Genomic DNA, 17,599 nt, shown 5'->3' on the forward strand with positions numbered 1-17,599 from the left:
AATCCAGCTGATTGGGGGTGATTTGCAGCGTGGAACTTTTGCTTTATACCTTGCCCTTCACACACATTCTTCATCACTTTACCCACGAACTCACTTCCATTATCACACCACACCATTCTTGGCATTCCAAACCTGGGAAAAAACTCCTTCACAAGAGCTTTGGCTGTGGACAGGGCAGTGTTATCTTTCAGAGGATAGGCCTCTACCCATTTGGAGAAAGCACAAACAACCACCAGTACATATTTCAGGTTGTTGCACCTTTCCATGTGGATAAAGTCCAGCTGCAAAACTTCAAATGGGTATGATGGGGGTGCAAAATGACCAGCTGGAGTTGGGGTTCCCCTACCAGGGTTGTATTTCAAGCATACCATGCAATTCTTGACCACATTCTCTGCACACTTGGGAATCCCAGCATTCTGCCATACTGGAGCCAACAACTTACAAATTCCTTTCGTACTGATATGTGCCATCCCATGTGCCATTGTAACTACTGGAAGCACATATGCATCGGTGAACAACCATCGCCTATGTTCTGTCAGATCAATCCAACAACCATTCTCATCTAACTTACCCACACTTTCTCTCCACTTGCTTAATTCTTTCTCTGTAGCTTCAGCTTGAAGCGACTTCACACTCTCTATTGTGTTTTCACACATCCCAACATCATCAAACCATCTTGCGGGGCCTGCAATATACATTCTAGTCTTTACATTCTGTGCTGTTTCTTTCGCGATCTCATCAGCAAACGCATTCCCACGTCCAACATCATCTGTGATTTTCCTGTGATCACTGCATTTCATAATCGCAACTTGTAATGGTAGGGTCAGTGATTCAAGGAGATCATTCACCAGCTTGCCATTCTGAATTTTAGCTCCATGCGACGTCAGGAACCCACGTTCTTTCCACAGTCGTCCAAAATTGTGAGCCACGCCAAAGGCGTACTGGCTATCCGTGTATATATTCACTCTCATTCCTTCAGACAACACGCACGCTCTCGTGAGGGCGATTAATTCTGCTGCTTGGGCCGAATTATGTGGCACTCGTGCAGTTTCCACGACCGTGTGTAACGTCGTGATAGCATATGCAGCAGTCGTATCACCATTAGGGAGCTTGAAACACGAACCATCCACCCATAAAGTACCATCACACTCAGTCAGGGGAGTATCTTTTAGATCTACTCTCCCTTTCGTCTCTTCTTCTGTTCTGAACAGACAGTCATGTTGCTCATTCTCATCTAGGTCTGCTGGATTTGGCAATAACGTAGCTGGATTCAGCGTGTTGCATCTCTTTATGTGTATGTGATTTGCTAACAGTGTGAGCTCATAGCCTGATAATCGCGCACTAGTCAAGTGTTGTGTCTTGGTTCTGTTTAATAATGTGTCTACAGCATGTGGAACCATAACGATCAATGTGTTGTCCATTACCAGACCAGCAGATTGTCGGATAGACATAGCTGCAGCAGCTGTCACTCTCAGACAGTTTGGCAATGCCCTCGCTACAGGGTCCTAGGTTGATGAAAAATATGCGCATGGGCGCGGTCTGTCACCAAAAGGCTGTGTTAACACTGATAACGCGCAACCAACTTTCTCGTGAACATACAATGTAAAAGGCTTGCTGTAGTCAGGAGTACCCAACACAGGTGCTGAACACAATGCATTGCGCAATTCCACAAAACTTTTCTGGCACTCTTCAGACCATGGGATAGGATTCGGTGTGTCTTTGCATGTTAAGGCTAACAAAGGTTTTGCCAACAAGGAAAAATTTGGGATCCAGTGCCTACAGTATGAGGTAATACCCAAGAAAGCACGCACTTCTCTCTGTGTTCTTGGCACACTCAACTGCGCAATGGCTTGAATTCTTTCTGGGGTCAGTTTCCTTCCCTCCTTCGATAAGAGATGACCTAAGTAGGTCACTTCTTGTCGACAATATTGGAGAGAGACACTTTATGATGGAAAGCAGATAAATGGCGCAACAATGACAATGTGGCTTCTTTGCAGATCTTTTCAGTATCCGCGGCGATTAGTAAATCGTCCACGTACTGAATCAGAATAGCGCCACTAGGTAAAACAAGTGCATCAAGCTGTGCTTTCAAAGCTTGACTGTATATGGATGGACTCTCACAGTAGCCCTGGGGAGCGCGTTTGAAGCGGAAGCTTCGGCCTCCCAGACTAAAGCCAAAAATGTCTCTGCTCTCTTCTGCAATTGGGATGCTAAAGAAAGCATTCTTTAAATCGATCACTGAAAACCATGCAGCAGAGGCTGGAATCATCGTTAACAAGGCAGTTATATCAGGGACTACTGGAAACTGTGGCACAACAATCTTATTAACCTCTCTAAGATCAATCACAAATCTGTAAACAGGTGGCTGTGAAGGGTCCGTTCGTTTTAAAACAGGTAAAATCGGACTATTGCAAACGTTGCCTCTTGTCTCTTCAATTACACCCTTATTAATCAAATCGCTGACAATGTCTAACAATGCTTTCTGGCCTTCATTAGAGATCTTGTACTGGGGAATACGTGGCAGTCTGACATTAGCCTTTAAAGTTACCACGTATGGCGGTATCTCCAAGAGGCCCACATCATTGGGACCAGTAGCCCAAAGGACATCCGGAAGGGATGACAATTCAGGCGGCATTGTATTTTTAGATAAGTACATCGTGGAAATCACTTTCCTGCCTAATGTAAGTTGTACCCCTGACGGTGAACAATACAGTGTAGCATGTAATCTTTTCAACAAATCTAACCCTAGCAAATTCTCACCACAACCTGTTGTTAGAATCAGGGGTGCTTTCAGCTCGCAAGGTCCAATAGAAAGTGACATGGGACTAGAAATCGGGTTTCTAACTGGGGCGCCAGAAAAACCTACTGAAACATTTATATCGCCAGACAAAGGTGCGCCAGGGAGTTTTGAATGCATGATTGAACTCTTTGCAGCACCAGTGTCTAGCAGAAAGGGCTCCGTTACATTTGCTGTAGTCACCTCAACATACGGTCCGCTCTGATCCACTGGCACTGAAACAACTCCCTCTCTCTGTCTACGGCTGTCCTAGTAACCGTTATTTTCTGCATCGCCGTCCTCTGCATAATAATCATTATTGTAGTACTGCGCTGTATTACTAGTCGCGTTAGCTTGCTGGTCAAAACTATTGATGGTATTTTGAGGCGGCAGAGGACGCGCGTTCTGGGGAGCATTTCCACGCCCTCTGCCTCTAGGAGCTTGCTGACCACCCCTACCTCTTGTGCCATAAGCATTACCGTTCCGCTGCATTAATTTAGGGCAACTATATTTAAAATGACCTTCCTCTTTGCAGTATGAACATTGGTTGGGACCTACAGGGACACGTGGTTGATAATACCCATTCATTTGCTGATTGTTCTGAAATTGTTGGGGTTGGTGATAGACACCTTGGGGTTGCCTATAATTATTCTGACCTCCACGTGGCGGATAGGCCTGCTGCAAAAGGACCTTTGTCTTTAGTTCCTTCGTTTTCTTATCTGTTCTATCTTTTTCATCCTTATCCCTGTTCTCGTAATACTGTGCAGTAGCCAGTATTTGCGCTGAAGAGGAAACAGCCCAAGAACTTTCTGAATCTTTTAACTTTTTACACAGGTCAGGAAGTAAATTCTGCACAAACTTATCCACAAATAACCGTTGGCCACCCTCAGTACTCATATCTTGCCCACTGTGATCAATAAACGTTTCTTCAAACCTGGTAAAGAAGTCTGACACTGTTTCATCTTTCTTCTGCTTGCATGCAGATAGCTTGTCCCAATTTACGCGCATCGCGGGCATTATTGTCTTCATATACGTGATGATTCTACCAGGGAGTTCTGCTATTAAAGGCTCAGGTTTTGCGCCACCAGTTTGTCTAGCGTCAGCGGCAATAATATCAGCCCATGTAGCACCTAGTTCTGCATCGTGATCTGCATTACGAATTGATCCCCATAGGGGCTGTGGAACAACATTACCAAACAACATGTCTATGTCGGCCAGATTCATAACGCATGACCCTGCCGTCTGTGACAACTCTTTATAATATCCTGCAGGGTTTTTACGGGGATCAGGCAATGTCTGCTTAAGCGCTAGCACCTCAGAACGCTTCCATGGAACATGCACCCAAACACGCTGGAAATGCGCTGGCACAGCAGCGATACCGGCACCGGCGTCAGCTGCAACTGCTTCCTTCCATACCGGGGGAACTTCTCTCATGGGGTATTGTCGCGCTTTTACCTTCTTCCCCACAAGGACATCTTGTTCAAATAATGACTGTTGACAATCAGCATTCCTGAAGGATAATACAACCGCAACTGCTTTATCTACCTCGCGATCCACAATTGTACCAGTTCCAAAATCGAACCTCACTCTACACAACTCCTGCGGGCTCGGGTCTTTACCACTATCCTCCAATTCTTCACAGAGAATTTCGCACATTTTCTCAAACACATATCTCTGTTTTGGGGCATCCCATTGATGGAAAACGTTGACAACTGATTCCACATCATACAGTGAAGGGAAAACAATCCATCTACGCGCCATGCGATCTATTACCTTTTTCTCATCGGGGTTAGGCAATTGACTGCGCAATTGCTTACGCTGTAAACCAGGAGTCGCACCAGATGACTCAAAGAGAGGAGACATTAATGTAGTAACCACATTAGCTAAGCGCTGTCGCGCTGAAGGAGAAGCTGAGGCGAAAACAGGGGGATAAACAGAGGGGAGAAAAGAGGATGCAGAAACAGGTACTGGAGTGGTGCAAGGAAGAGTATCAGGGGAGGCAGTCAATATGCTAGGCAAAGTCGCAGGAAGCGCGGGGGCAGTTGGAAACACAACTGGCGGCCCTTGAGAAGGCTGCGCTATAGGGATAGGAGCTGGCTGCAAAGCAACTGGCGGTAGCGGCAAGGCTTGCAGTATATTGACTGGAGGTGGCATATTCACAAGCTGGGGAGGCGCCGTGGCATTTTGAGCATACGGGGGTGGCGAACTCAACAAATGCGACATCAGGGGATCTTTCTCCTTTTCTTCTAACTCATTCTGTTTAGAGTGCGGTAAAGCTGGGTAACATTTGTCGATCCCTAACTTACGCTGCCTGTGCAATTGCTCATTCATCTGCTCCTCCTCATTGTCTTTGAATTGTACAGCTGCTTGCATTACTGTCATACCTCTCTCCCTTTTATTCTTTTTCGCTAGCTTAATTTCCTTCTGTTTGGCTTCCTTTCGCCATAAGCGGAAAGAATCAAACATCGCCGGCCGGGCTTTCTTTTTAAACAATTTAATTTCCAAATTATCTAAAATATCGGTATCGAAACTACCATTTTGGGGCCATTTTAAAACACCGTCTTTTCTGGTGTAGTGGATCCACACTTCGTTATATGCAATAGGGCCTACGCCATGTTTTACATAGAGCTCATAAGTTGGAGTTCCAACCGGAGGAACCGGACATGATTCCTCCAGCTGGAAATCTCTTCCACAACCCAAACAAAATATTCTACCAAATATTCTAGAACCAGGCATCTTCGCTCACTAGTCTAGATCTAAACGTCAGAGGATTATCGATTACGATAGTCTCGTGAATACACGAGTCCTCTGGCTTTGGCGTTTGCAAACTCCAAATTTCCAAATCAAAACGATCCCGAGGGATACCAAACAAATGGGAGACGCTCCACTTATACTTAACTGAATATTGCTGATCGATGGCGTCACCAGAAGACTCTCTCAATTGTTTCGCTCTCTCAAAACTCGTCAAGGGTCCAAAACAGGTCGATTAATCAGGGCAGCAGTCCTTCGTAGCCGTCGGGACGCGGAGAACCTCGCAGAAAAGACTTTCGGACCACGCCGACATGCAGGGGTCGATGAAGTGGAGGCCTTCCTCCAAAATTTCCACACGAAGCTCCTCACGAACCTCTGGCTTGGACCGGTACCGCTGAAATCGTCCCGAGTTGGGCGCCAAACTGAAGTACTGGGTATTTTAGTCCCAGCGGTGCAGGGGCACACACCCTATGACTTCTGGGTTCACCCTGTTCCAGACCTACAGAAACACAGAGTCTTCTGGGTGAAGTCAAAGATCGTTTATTGGCTGCAGACCAATTACAGGTATCCTAGAAGTACAACAGCGTGTATGTTCTCAGGAGACTGCTGAAAATCATAGAAACGGACTTCATCTTAAATACAGTTTTCCCTGCCTCAGGCATACATTCCTAGGTTTATGATACGGCAATAAACACGTGTACATTACAAACGAAAAGGCAGAGTCATGATGACCATCCCACATTCCAGTTCGGCCAGCCCACAATAATTTACACAGCAAGGTTCAGATCCCACATTAGATAATCGATAGGCCCCAAAAAACATGAGCATCTCCTGTTTTGGGAAACAAGCCATAAAGCAGGAACAAGCAGGTGCGAAAGTGATTAGCCGGAGGCTTGTGTGTGATGAAAGGACTTTATGGTGCGCTGAGCCCTGATGCTAATCACAGGTGGCCGGAGGAAGGGGAGCTCGTGAGACCAGTTTGACCTGGGGCAGCAGAGCCAAGCTGCCCAGGTCACAGAAGAGTCATGGAAAGGCACATGGATTGCAAGGCCCGTAGTTGCTTCATTATAGCCTATGTGAGGGCAATCACAAGATGGTCACTGCCTTTAAAATGGAACCCGCGTAGTGAAGCAGAATAACGTGTACACAGTGCATTCATAGCTAGAACGATATATAAAGCACTCGTACATACCGCATTAACCATTTGCGGTTTGCTAATACCAGGATAGACAGTGGTGGGGCCCTGTCCCCTACGCGGTAACAGAGATTAAAGTACGACAAGGGCAGACTCGACTCAACCAAGATCAAACGTGGCAAGGGTTTTCCCCTCGAATAACTCGGAGTCGAGGACGCAATCAACAGTAAATTATATTGTAGTGAACTTATCTGATTACAATCTATCAGACGATGAAAGACTGGTTTTGAATAAGGGTTTGGGATTTGTGCCCACCCCAGTTCATGATAAGTTTAAGTGCTGCATAGAATTCCATGAAACTATGAGAAAGATCAAAATTAAAAAAAAATGTTTTGCTAACAAAACCCAGGACCCCCCCTCGGTGTTTTCCTCTGATCTACGCTGCCCCTCTGGGTTCTGTCCACCTTCAGCAAGTTTGGGCCCAGAGGTGTTGGTCTTTGAAAATAAAATCCTTCATGAAATTGATGTCCTCGAGAAAAAGAATGAGAAACATATCTTTAACAACATGAGTAAAAGGGACTGGGTAGCGGTTAAAAGCCTACAGGATAACCCCCTTATTACCATAAAATCTGCGGATAAGGGTGGTGCGATAGTCCTAATGAACACCAGGGATTACGAGGATGAGGTCTTTAGACTTTTGAATAATCGTGAGAATTATCATCCCCTAACACGCGACCCGCGCAGTGAACTTTTGGTGCTTATTGGGACGATGGTGTCCACAGCAAAAGAAAAGAAGTGGATTACTGCGAAAGAGGCTGAGTTCCTTGTGAATGCTAAATCGAGGACACCAGCATTTTATATACTTCCGAAGATTCGCAAGGCCGCCAGGCCACCCCCTGGCCGCCCGATAGTATTGGGAATACAATCTGTCCTCGAACCCCTTTCGCAATTTGCGGACTTTTTCTTAAGAGAATCAGTCATCAAACAAGCCTCTTTTGTGCAGGATACTAGAGACATTCTAAATGTATTGGAAAATGTGAATTTCGATGCACAGTCCCAATTTCTAGTGACGATCGACATTGAGTCATTATACACCTGTATCCCCCAGGACGCGACGCTGGTGGCAGCAGCTCGCGCCCTGGAGGAGCAGGAGTGGTTTTACGATACACCACAGTCGTTCGTCCTGCAATGTATCGAAATCGCATTAACCAGGAACTATTTCTGTTACAAGAATGACTTGTTCCTGCAAGTCTCTGGTACTTCAATGGACGCAACTTTTGCGCCCAGTCTGGCCTGCATTTATGTAGGCCAGTTTGAAGAACATCATATCTATCATCATGCCAATCCCTTCCAGAGGAATATTTTCCTTTGGAAGCGATATATTGATGATGTGCTGTGTATCTGGGAAGGCACTGAGGATGATCTGTTGCTCTTTTTGAATAGACTAAATACACTAGATCAAAGCCTCAGATTCACTTGGACTTACAATCGCCAGTTTGCGACCTATCTGGATCTTGACATTCGGGCTGAACAGGGGCAATTGGTAACGAAGGTACACCAAAAAATCACCGATAGGAACTCGTTACTATTGTTCAATTCGTTTCATCCCCGGGCCATTAAAGATAACCTGCCGGTGGGACAGTTCCTTCGTTTTAGGAGGAATTGTTCCTCCACAGCGGATTTTATACAACAGTCAGAGGACCTTTGTGATAGACTGATTCAAAGACAGTATCCTAGAAAGGTGGTAAAAAATGTGAAAAAAGAGCACTAAATACACCACGCAGTGTTCTTTTGGAGACGGCTCAAAAACCAAAAAGTGATTGCCTTCCTGTTGTCATGACTTTTGACCCACTAGCAAGTAAACTCAGACAGCTTTTGCGAAAAAATTGGGATCTGTTGTCCACAGCAGAGTTCAAGATGCCATCTCCCAGATTTGCGTTTAAAAGAGCAGGCAACCTAAAGGACAGACTGGTGCATTCTCGAGTGAGAGTAGAGAAAAGTGCATCCAATCTTCCGGCGGGTCATTATCCATGTGGTTCATGCTCTGTATGTGGCCTGACCTCCAATGCGACAGAGTGGTCTTGGTGGATGGTAGAACATGGTACTTAACACAGTTTACCAATTGTAACACAATGAACGTGATTTATCGTATCACCTGTGGGTGTGGTTTGCATTATATAGGCCTGACCTCAAGGAAGGTCAAGATAAGAATCCAGGAGCATCTTAGTACCATCAGAATGGGGAAACTAACCACCAAATTTGTGCAGCATTGTGTCACTGAGAAACATGATTCTAGATCGCTAACGTGGACTGTCCTAGAAAAGGTCAAGGGTGGTGCTTCAAATACTGAGACATTACTAATTAATAAGGAGGCTCGTTGGATTTTTTCTGAAAAGGTTGATAAAATTGGATTAAACGATGGGATTGAATGGAACAAAATCTCCTTGTGAGGACTAGGCTGGTCATTGTGTTCTTTGTGTCAACAAGCCTTCTGGATGTGCTGTAAAATAGGTCTGTCCGCGCCTATCAACGTCTAACACAAGGCGGTGAATATAGGTCCCCCTCCCTCGAGTTCTTTCTTTCAAAGTCCCTTTATTAATTGGAAATTCAGGGACCATGGAAAGAAAATAATACCATTAAAAACATTATTAGAGAACTGTGTCTATAATGCGTGTTTTAGGGTGGTCTAATACCCTTGATGTATATATTGAGATATGGGGGAGCACCTGATAAGAGAAACCCTGCCGATATTAAACATTTCTGAAATAGGAAATGCTCAAAGTAATATACATTGAGTAACCATGTCTTTAGTGGCGTGTGGATATAGTATGAGAAATTTTAGAAGCACTGGTTGGTGGGTTACTGCGAACTGAAAAGTTTCCATCGTTGTTGTGCTTTGAGAATCTGCCCTCTGATTATACACATGAAGGGATGTATTCCAGCAAAAATGTCTTTGAGATCGTGCTACTTGCATCATTATTTAAATACTTGGTGGTATAGATTAATAACTACCATGGTATTTCTCGATGATTTGATGTGTCTAAAAGAGAGGTTGATATCGGGGAACAGTTTATAAACATCTTTGTAGATGAGCAAGTTGAAGATTTGCACATTCTAAAATGGCGCATTCTTTTACGTGACTTGGCGCGTGACCTTGATTGAAACTGATGGAAGTCACGTGGCAGGTAACGGGTTTTATCAGTGGGCCGAGTTGAAGCGCCCGGAGCGGCTGAGACGAAGCTCGGGATGCCATTTTAACGCGGTGAGATGTATGAGTGAGGGAGTGATATGGACTCGGGCACATACCTCTGTTACCTTGTGTGTTCGAGCATAAGGGATGTGTAGGTGGGAGTTTTGGACCTCGGTCCGATGTAAAACTCCGTTATACGCTACTGTGTGTGTGCAAATGTTATGTGCCAGTTAGCAAAAGTAGCCTGAGTGTAGGTCAAAATGAAGAAATGGGATAAAAACGATAATATTATAAATACCCTTGAACCTATATATAACAGGCGAAGATAGATGTTATGTTAGACGTTTGTTGGATCGGATTGGGTAAAATACTGGTTTCTGATCTAGGACGTTTATGAAATTTTTCTACAGAATGCCCAAAAGCAGGATCACTGCGACGTTTACAGTACCTGTTGATACGCTGTTGAGCCGGTATGAGACATATTGGTTAACAACGGGTAATGATAATTCATGCTTTTTATATATATATAACTGGAAGATTATGGATCAAGTGTGATTGTGTCCTGGCACTCAGTGAGTAACTGCCAGAACCCTTTGCTGTTTTTATGTTTTGTAGTCACAAATAGTTCAGCACGAAATATGCTGACAAGGTGAATGAAGTCCTGCTGCCCTGAAGAAATTGCCGTAAATGTGAGGCAATGAAACATGTCGGCTTATTGGCTTTGTGTCTGTTGAAATACAGCACTTTTTACTTTTGAATTGATCCATGAGCAGAGAATAAAATTGTGGTAGTCATGGCTCTTTATCAATTTTAAATCAGGACTTTGGTGTGTAACTTTCACGTTTTTTCTTCACCTTTTGTTTTTTCATGAATTTTGTTGGTTCAGTTATCCAGTTTTCTTTGAACAAGGTGGCAACCTATGATGAGAAACGTGGCAGTACTGGTGAGGATTTAACCAGTTTCAGCGCGCTAAGGTGTTGCGCACGTGAGGTGCTTCCTTGTTCTACACTTTTTTCTCCACTAACTGTCACGGTGTGGGATGTTATATTTTTGTGAATAAAAAATATTATTTTTTTTCACATTTGAAAATAGTGATTACTTGATCAGCTGAGGGTTCTTGCAAAAAAAAATTTAAAAATAGTACAGATCTTGGTAAATCAGGAATCCACCCCATGAATTTAGATAATTGGGGGTGGTTGTGAAGAGGTTAGCTCTCAAATATCTCTGTACTTATCAGATTGGGTCTGTTTTGTTATAAAAAATAATGTAATGCGTTCCAATACCTTTGGCTACGTAAAATCAGCATTTGCAATGCAATAGGTCTTGCATACGCACAGGTTTAAGCTATTGGCATTGTAAATGACAATGCCTTTTATTTATGTTTTGGGTTTTAAAACATAGATAAAAGGCATTGTCATTTACAATCCTAATAGCTTAAACTCTCGCAAATGCGAGACCTATTGCATTGCAATAAAGGGCCTTCTCGACCGCTTGTTAGATTGTAAATATCAGAGCAAGTGACCGGCCTGCGACATCTTCAAAGTGGTGATAAATAGTGCAGTGAAGAAGATGTGTCCGTGTTGTAAATTATACAGATACAAAGTGTGAAGTGAGAGTTACATATGATCTGAGCTATAAACACTAACAAAGCACTCCAACACCTTTCGCTCTGTGATTACACTGTCGCGGTTCAGAATGAAGAGCGGGGGGGGGCTATTTCCTGCCCTCTCCGTGATTTGAGTGTGCAGTATGGCATTGCGTAATGTAATTGCTATCTTTGGCCTAAGAAAATGCACCCCAGCTGTAGTAGGGCCCTGGCTTCACCTCCTGGTGCAGGGCGGGCTGTGCTTTATGGCAGGCATGAAGGGATGGTCTCGGCTGCAGCTCGGGCCTTGTAAAGTGCTCCTGCTATTACTAGTGAGTGAGAGGCGATGAGGTGGTGGTATTGGTATTGGTGGTGGTGGTATTGGTATTGGTGGTGGTATTGGTGGTCGTGGTATTAGTGGTGCTGGTATTGGTGGTGAAGGTATTTGTTTTGGTGGTATTGGTGGTGGTGGCATTGGTGGTGGTGGTATTGGTGGTGGTGGTACTGGTATTGGTGGTGGTGGTATTGGTGGTGGTATTGGTATTTGTGATGGTGGTATTGGTGGTGGTGGGGTATTGGAGGTGGTGGTGGTATTGGTGGTGGTAATGTTGGTATTGGTGGTGGTGTTTGTAGTGGTGGTGGTATTGGTGATGGTGGTGGTATTGGTGGTGCTATTGGTTTTGGTGGTGATGGTGGTGGTATTGGTGGTGGTGGGGGGATTGGTGGTGATGGCATTGGTAATAGTGTAGGTGGTGGTGGTGGTGGTATTGGTGGTGGTGGTATTGGTGGTGGTTGTGGTATTGGTGGTGATGGTATTGGCAGTGGTATTGGATTGGTGGTGGTGGTATTGGTGGTGTTGGTGGTATTGGTGGTAGTGGTATTGGTATAGGTATTGGTGGTGGTATTGGTGGTGGTATTGATGGTGGTCGTGGTATTGGTGGTGGTAGTATTGGTGGTGGTGGTGCTGGTACTGGTGGTGGTGGTATTGGTGGCAGTATTGTTATTGGTGGTGGTGGTATTGGTGGTGGTATTGGTGGTGGTGGTACTGGTAGTGGTGGTGGTGGTATTGGTGGCGGTATTGGTGGTGGCGGTATTGGTATTGGTGGTGGTGGTATTGGTGGTGGTGGTACTGACATTGGTGGTGGTATTGGTGGTGGTGGTGGTATTGGTACTGGTGGTGGTATTTGTGATGGTGGTGGTATTGGTGGTGGTGGAATTGGTGGTGGTGGTGGCATTGGTAGTGGTATAGGTGGTGTGCTGTTGGTGGTGGTGGTATTGGTGGCGGTATTGGTGGTGGCGGTATTGGTATTGGTGGTGGTGGTAGTGGTGGTGGTGGTACTGGTATTGGTGGTGGTATTGGTGGTGGTGGTGGTATTGGTACTGGTGGTGGTATTTGTGATGGTGGTGGTATTGGTGGTGGTGGTGGAATTGGTGGTGGTGGTATTGGTGGTGTTGGTGGTATTGGTGGTAGTGGTATTGGTATAGGTATTGGTGGTGGTATTGGTGGTGGTACTGATGGTGGTCGTGGTATTGGTGGTGGTAGTATTGGTGGTGGTGGTGCTGGTACTGGTGGTGGTGGTATTGGTGGCGGTATTGTTATTGGTGGTGGTGGTATTGGTGGTGGTATTGGTGGTGGTGGTACTGGTAGTGGTGGTGGTGGTATTGGTGGCGGTAATGGTGGTGGTGGTATTGGTATTGGTGGTGGTGGTACTGATATTGGTGGTGGTATTGGTGGTGGTGGTGGTATTGGTACTGGTGGTGGTATTTGTGATGGTGGTGGTATTGGTGGTGGTGGTGGAATTGGTGGTGGTGGTGGCATTGGTAGTGGTATAGGTGGTGTGGTGTTGGTGGTGGTGGTATTGGTGGTGGCGGTATTTGTATTGGTGGTGGTGGTGGTACTGGTATTGGTGGTGGTGGTGGTATTGGTACTGGTGGTGATATTTGTGATGGTGGTGGTATTGGTGGTGGTGGAATTGGTGGTGGTGGTGGCATTGGTAGTGGTATAGGTGGTGTGGTGTTGGTGGTGGTGGTATTGGTGGTGATGATATTGGTGGTGGTATTGATGGTGGTGGTGTTGATAGTGGTGGTATTGGTGTTGGTGGTGGTGGTGGTGGTATTGGTATTGGTGACGGTATTGGTCATATTGGATTGTTGGTGGTGGTATTGGTGGTGGTATTGGTGGTGGTGGTATTGGTGGTATTGGTGGTGGTGTTGGTGGTATTGGTGGTGGTATTGGTATTGGCGGTTGTATTGGTATAGGTGGTATTGGATTGATGGTGGTATTGGTGGTGGTGGTATTGGTGGTGGTATTGATGGTGGTGGTGGTATTGGTGGTGGTGGTATTGTTGGTGTTGTTGTTAATAAAACACGCTTTTGAAAACAACCCGTCAGGTGGCTCAGTGCAGATGACATGTAACACAGATGTGCTGTTGTCAGCTTCAGCCCATTAGCACAATATTATGTGCTACCTGGTTTTCACATGACTTAATTTGCTAATCATTTCTAAATCCATTTTACTTGGAGGGCGGGTAGTTGAAACAAACACGAGATAATGCAGGGTTAAAGTGATTGAAAGCAGGCGCCGTGTTACGGGGGCCGCCGTGCTGCTTAAAAAGACACAAGCATTTCAGCTGAAGCAGTGCATGTCTGGCCTGCAGTAAGATACACTGAATAAAGTAAATAGAGCTTACAGACTGAATAACAGGTCCCGTGTAACATCTGAAGTAAAAGGGCCAGTAGCAATGGGAGGTTACAAATGAAGACAAGCCCTTACTAAGGAAGGACTACCAATCCTATTAAAAAATCTGAAGGCAGCATTTACGAAAGGCAATGACAAGCTAATGAAGAATATGGGCTGAGAGTGGGCGCGGCTTCTCTCCCATACCCTACTACAGCAGTCTACGCAAGCGCGGTGCCGCTAGGCTGGACCTAAAAATAGTTCAGCCAGTCCCATTTCTCTAACAATCACCACCAATCAAATGTTTAGAAGGTTTAATATGAGTAAAACTATCATAAATCAAGATAACTATGAATACACACACACCTGTTTATTAACTTTGGCATTACATGCATGCTATAACAAACAGGGAAGGGGGATAGAGAAGTGTTAAATGAAATATAATTAACAATGTATTGCCTCAGTGCACTTATATTTATATAGCAGAAACCTAGCTGGGAAACAAAGGGACACTGCATATTACATGGGGTTGGGAGCTTGTGTACATCAAGTGGGAATTAAACAAATATATTTTAACTTTTTTTATTTTAGACACATGGAAATTATGTGATTTGTACAGAATCACACGATGTTGATCCAAGCGCTGAAGCCAGTACTCAATCCTGGGTCCCCAGGTTCCAAAGTTGGCAGCTCTATTCACTATGCCACGTGATGGAAAATAGAGGTGATTTTTAAACGCGGATTCAGCCTTTCCTTGCTCTCAATGAGCTCTTCTCAAGGCTTTCCCATTACCCTCCGGAGATTTGGCTGCATAACAAGCACATTGCTGGGCTTCTGAACAGCAAGGGCTGCCCTGGACTGCAAACCACAACCTGTAAATACCATGCTGGATAGATAAACATGGCGGACTCGCCTAGGGCTTCCAAGGCTTTGGTGGTGGGACTCCATTGATTTCAGAAAGATAAAATCTGGAACCACAAATTACACTAATAGTTAAAAAAAAAGCATCACCTTCACAGTTGAACAACTGTACTTTTCATAAGAGGCCTGTAGTGAGTAGTATTCATTTGTATTTCATGTGTGTCTTTAAATGATTGTGAAACTTGCTGTTTTCAGTATTCTATGATCTAGAATGTTTGTTGTGCAATTTGTCATTCTGAACTGATTACTGTAATGGACATGTCGTGGGTCTCTCTGCTTTGGAAATAAAGCTTTCCTGAAATCTTCACTATTTGAAGCGTCACACTTCATCATTCTTTCGAAGAGCTTTCTACAAGGCCCAAACCTCCAATGCCAATGCTAAACTATATTTCAGGGACAAATTACCATTTATAGTACAATATTATTTTAGATTAAAATATTATTTATTAAAGAAGTTGAATTTGATACCACGCTTAGTCGCAATACTAAACCATGTGTGCTATATGGAACAAGCATTATAAACCTGTGCATATCCCCAGAGCAAAGGTTTAGTTTTTGCTCTTGTAAGGATGTAATTAAAACACTATGGACTTGAGTCCCAAAATTACTCATGCCAGATTCACGAAGCTACTGGCACACATCAGCTTCGTTTGCACATGTAAATCCACTTTTGACATTGATATATATTTACTCCCAGGTACGTACAAACGTTTTCCTGACCCTCAATATGGCTGGAGATTTAATCCTCTCGTGGGAAATATTAATTCCCCTCCCAGAGTGTGAATAGGTTGGGAGCTCCCACCAAAATTGTTGGGTGTGCAACTGTGCAATGTGTTGTGTGTGTGGGGGGAGTTCTTATTGGAAAGAGATAATTTTCTTATGCACAAAAACAGACACAACGAGTGGATTTGTATTTACTACTTGATTTTCAGGAATCCTACAAGAATACATTTAAAAAAATGTTGCTGTGAATTTACACTTTGTTCCTTAAGATATGACGTAGTTTACTCCTACCCAAGGAGATTACTGAAGATGGTTGGACTAATTCACAAACGCTTACGTGTGCTAATCTACATACGCACAGTGTGCCTATACATCCAGTTATGCTTCTGTTACACTGTCTGAAATTTTTTGAAACTGGGTGTGCTTGGGCTGTGAATCTCTGCTAAGTTTAAAGGTGGTGCATGGTAAACAAAACCACGGACCAGTGCCCTAGACTTCAGCAATGGAACAGCCCGCTATGGAAACCCAAAGAATTACTTCCAAAACAGGGCTTATTGACAGTATTAAAACAATTCACGATGAGCCCTGAACACATCAACCTCACTATTGACCTACTACCATGTTGCGAGAGAAGCCATAGAATTGTACACTCAAGCCCGCCTGCAGCAACACCATGGTACAGCCCATTGGTTGTTTTAGGTGCTGCACATACAAGTTTGGCTTCTTTACCTGGCTCAGCAAACCTGGGAAAGGTCCTACGGCCCTAAGACTGGACTCGACCCCCCAGCAATAACGTGGTAAACGTTCAAACCGCAAATACATATTAAACATAGACCCTTATTCACTTGTGTTTCCCGACCCCACTTTAGGTTGCAACGGAAGCACGAGGTCCGAGAGTCCGAGCCTGATTTGGAAACCCCGTCCAGCCCTGTGCAGGACAACTCAAACCGTGGGGGTGGCGGTGATGTCTCCTAGCCTGTGAGTACGTTGGAGGGAACAAGACCCCTTAGGCTTAAATGTAGTAGCCTTCCTGAATGCCTTTATGCCTGTGATGCATGGGGTTGCTTTTGAACACCCTTGGGATTGCTCACTTTGTGGATGGTCCCATCTCGCCTACAGCGCTGCCCGCCTCAGACACATTCTGATTTTCCCTAATAGCCACTAACAGGCTGGACATCTCATCGCATTTGCAAAGCAACACGGCCCCTTATCCATCTGGCAACAGTCAAGTACAAGTTTCTAGTTATTATTCTCAAGCTGTAAAAGTAAAATTGACACCAATACCTGGCACGGTTAGCCTGTGATATAGCGCATGCAAGTAATTAGGGTGATAGTGTGTGAATCAGGGTCTAACCCGACATTGGGCGAGTCCATTCCACAGCTAGGCCCAACGGGGACAACCAAGTATTCTTCACAGTGTATTTTTAAGCAGACACTAACACTGGAAGAAAAAGGTTCCTTGGTACTCCGCCCAAAGTTTGGACTGACAGAACAGGCGACAGTGAATCTTACCGTCAACAGCTACCCACTAGGATATGATGAGTCAGAGGAATATGGGGAGGAAAACAACCGACACTCCATCCCAATCCCAGCCATCTTTACCAAAACAGTAATTAGCCCAACCACATTCCTTTTCAAATCCACTGCTGTAACCCTGTGGCTGGCAACTTCCTTTCTTCCACGGCGAAGCCAACGAGTAAAATCTGTTGCGCCCGAATGCAGCATCACAAAACCTGTGCTGCAAGGCACCTTCACAAACCAAAGCGGACAAATCGTGCAATATGTGGTGGCCATAGCCAATAGTTACGTCACACTCCAGGAAAACAAGCTAGCCGGCCAGA

General features: G+C 44.7%; 1 protein-coding gene across 1 annotated transcript in view; it reads left to right on the plus strand.

Moving 5' to 3' along the window:
- LOC146811315 (uncharacterized) overlaps positions 1-17,599 on the plus strand; it is a 1,339,659-nt gene that overhangs the window by 21,240 nt on the left and 1,300,820 nt on the right. Inside the window, exons 2-3 of the mRNA XM_085615056.1 lie at positions 7,133-7,918; positions 9,848-9,924. Of these exons, the coding sequence (XP_085471182.1) occupies positions 7,133-7,918; positions 9,848-9,924 (863 nt within the window). The remainder of the gene's footprint in view (positions 1-7,132; positions 7,919-9,847; positions 9,925-17,599) is intronic.

This window comes from Triturus cristatus, chromosome 7, assembly GCF_964204655.1.
Source record: "Triturus cristatus chromosome 7, aTriCri1.1, whole genome shotgun sequence".
Taxonomy (NCBI): Eukaryota; Metazoa; Chordata; class Amphibia; order Caudata; family Salamandridae; genus Triturus; species Triturus cristatus.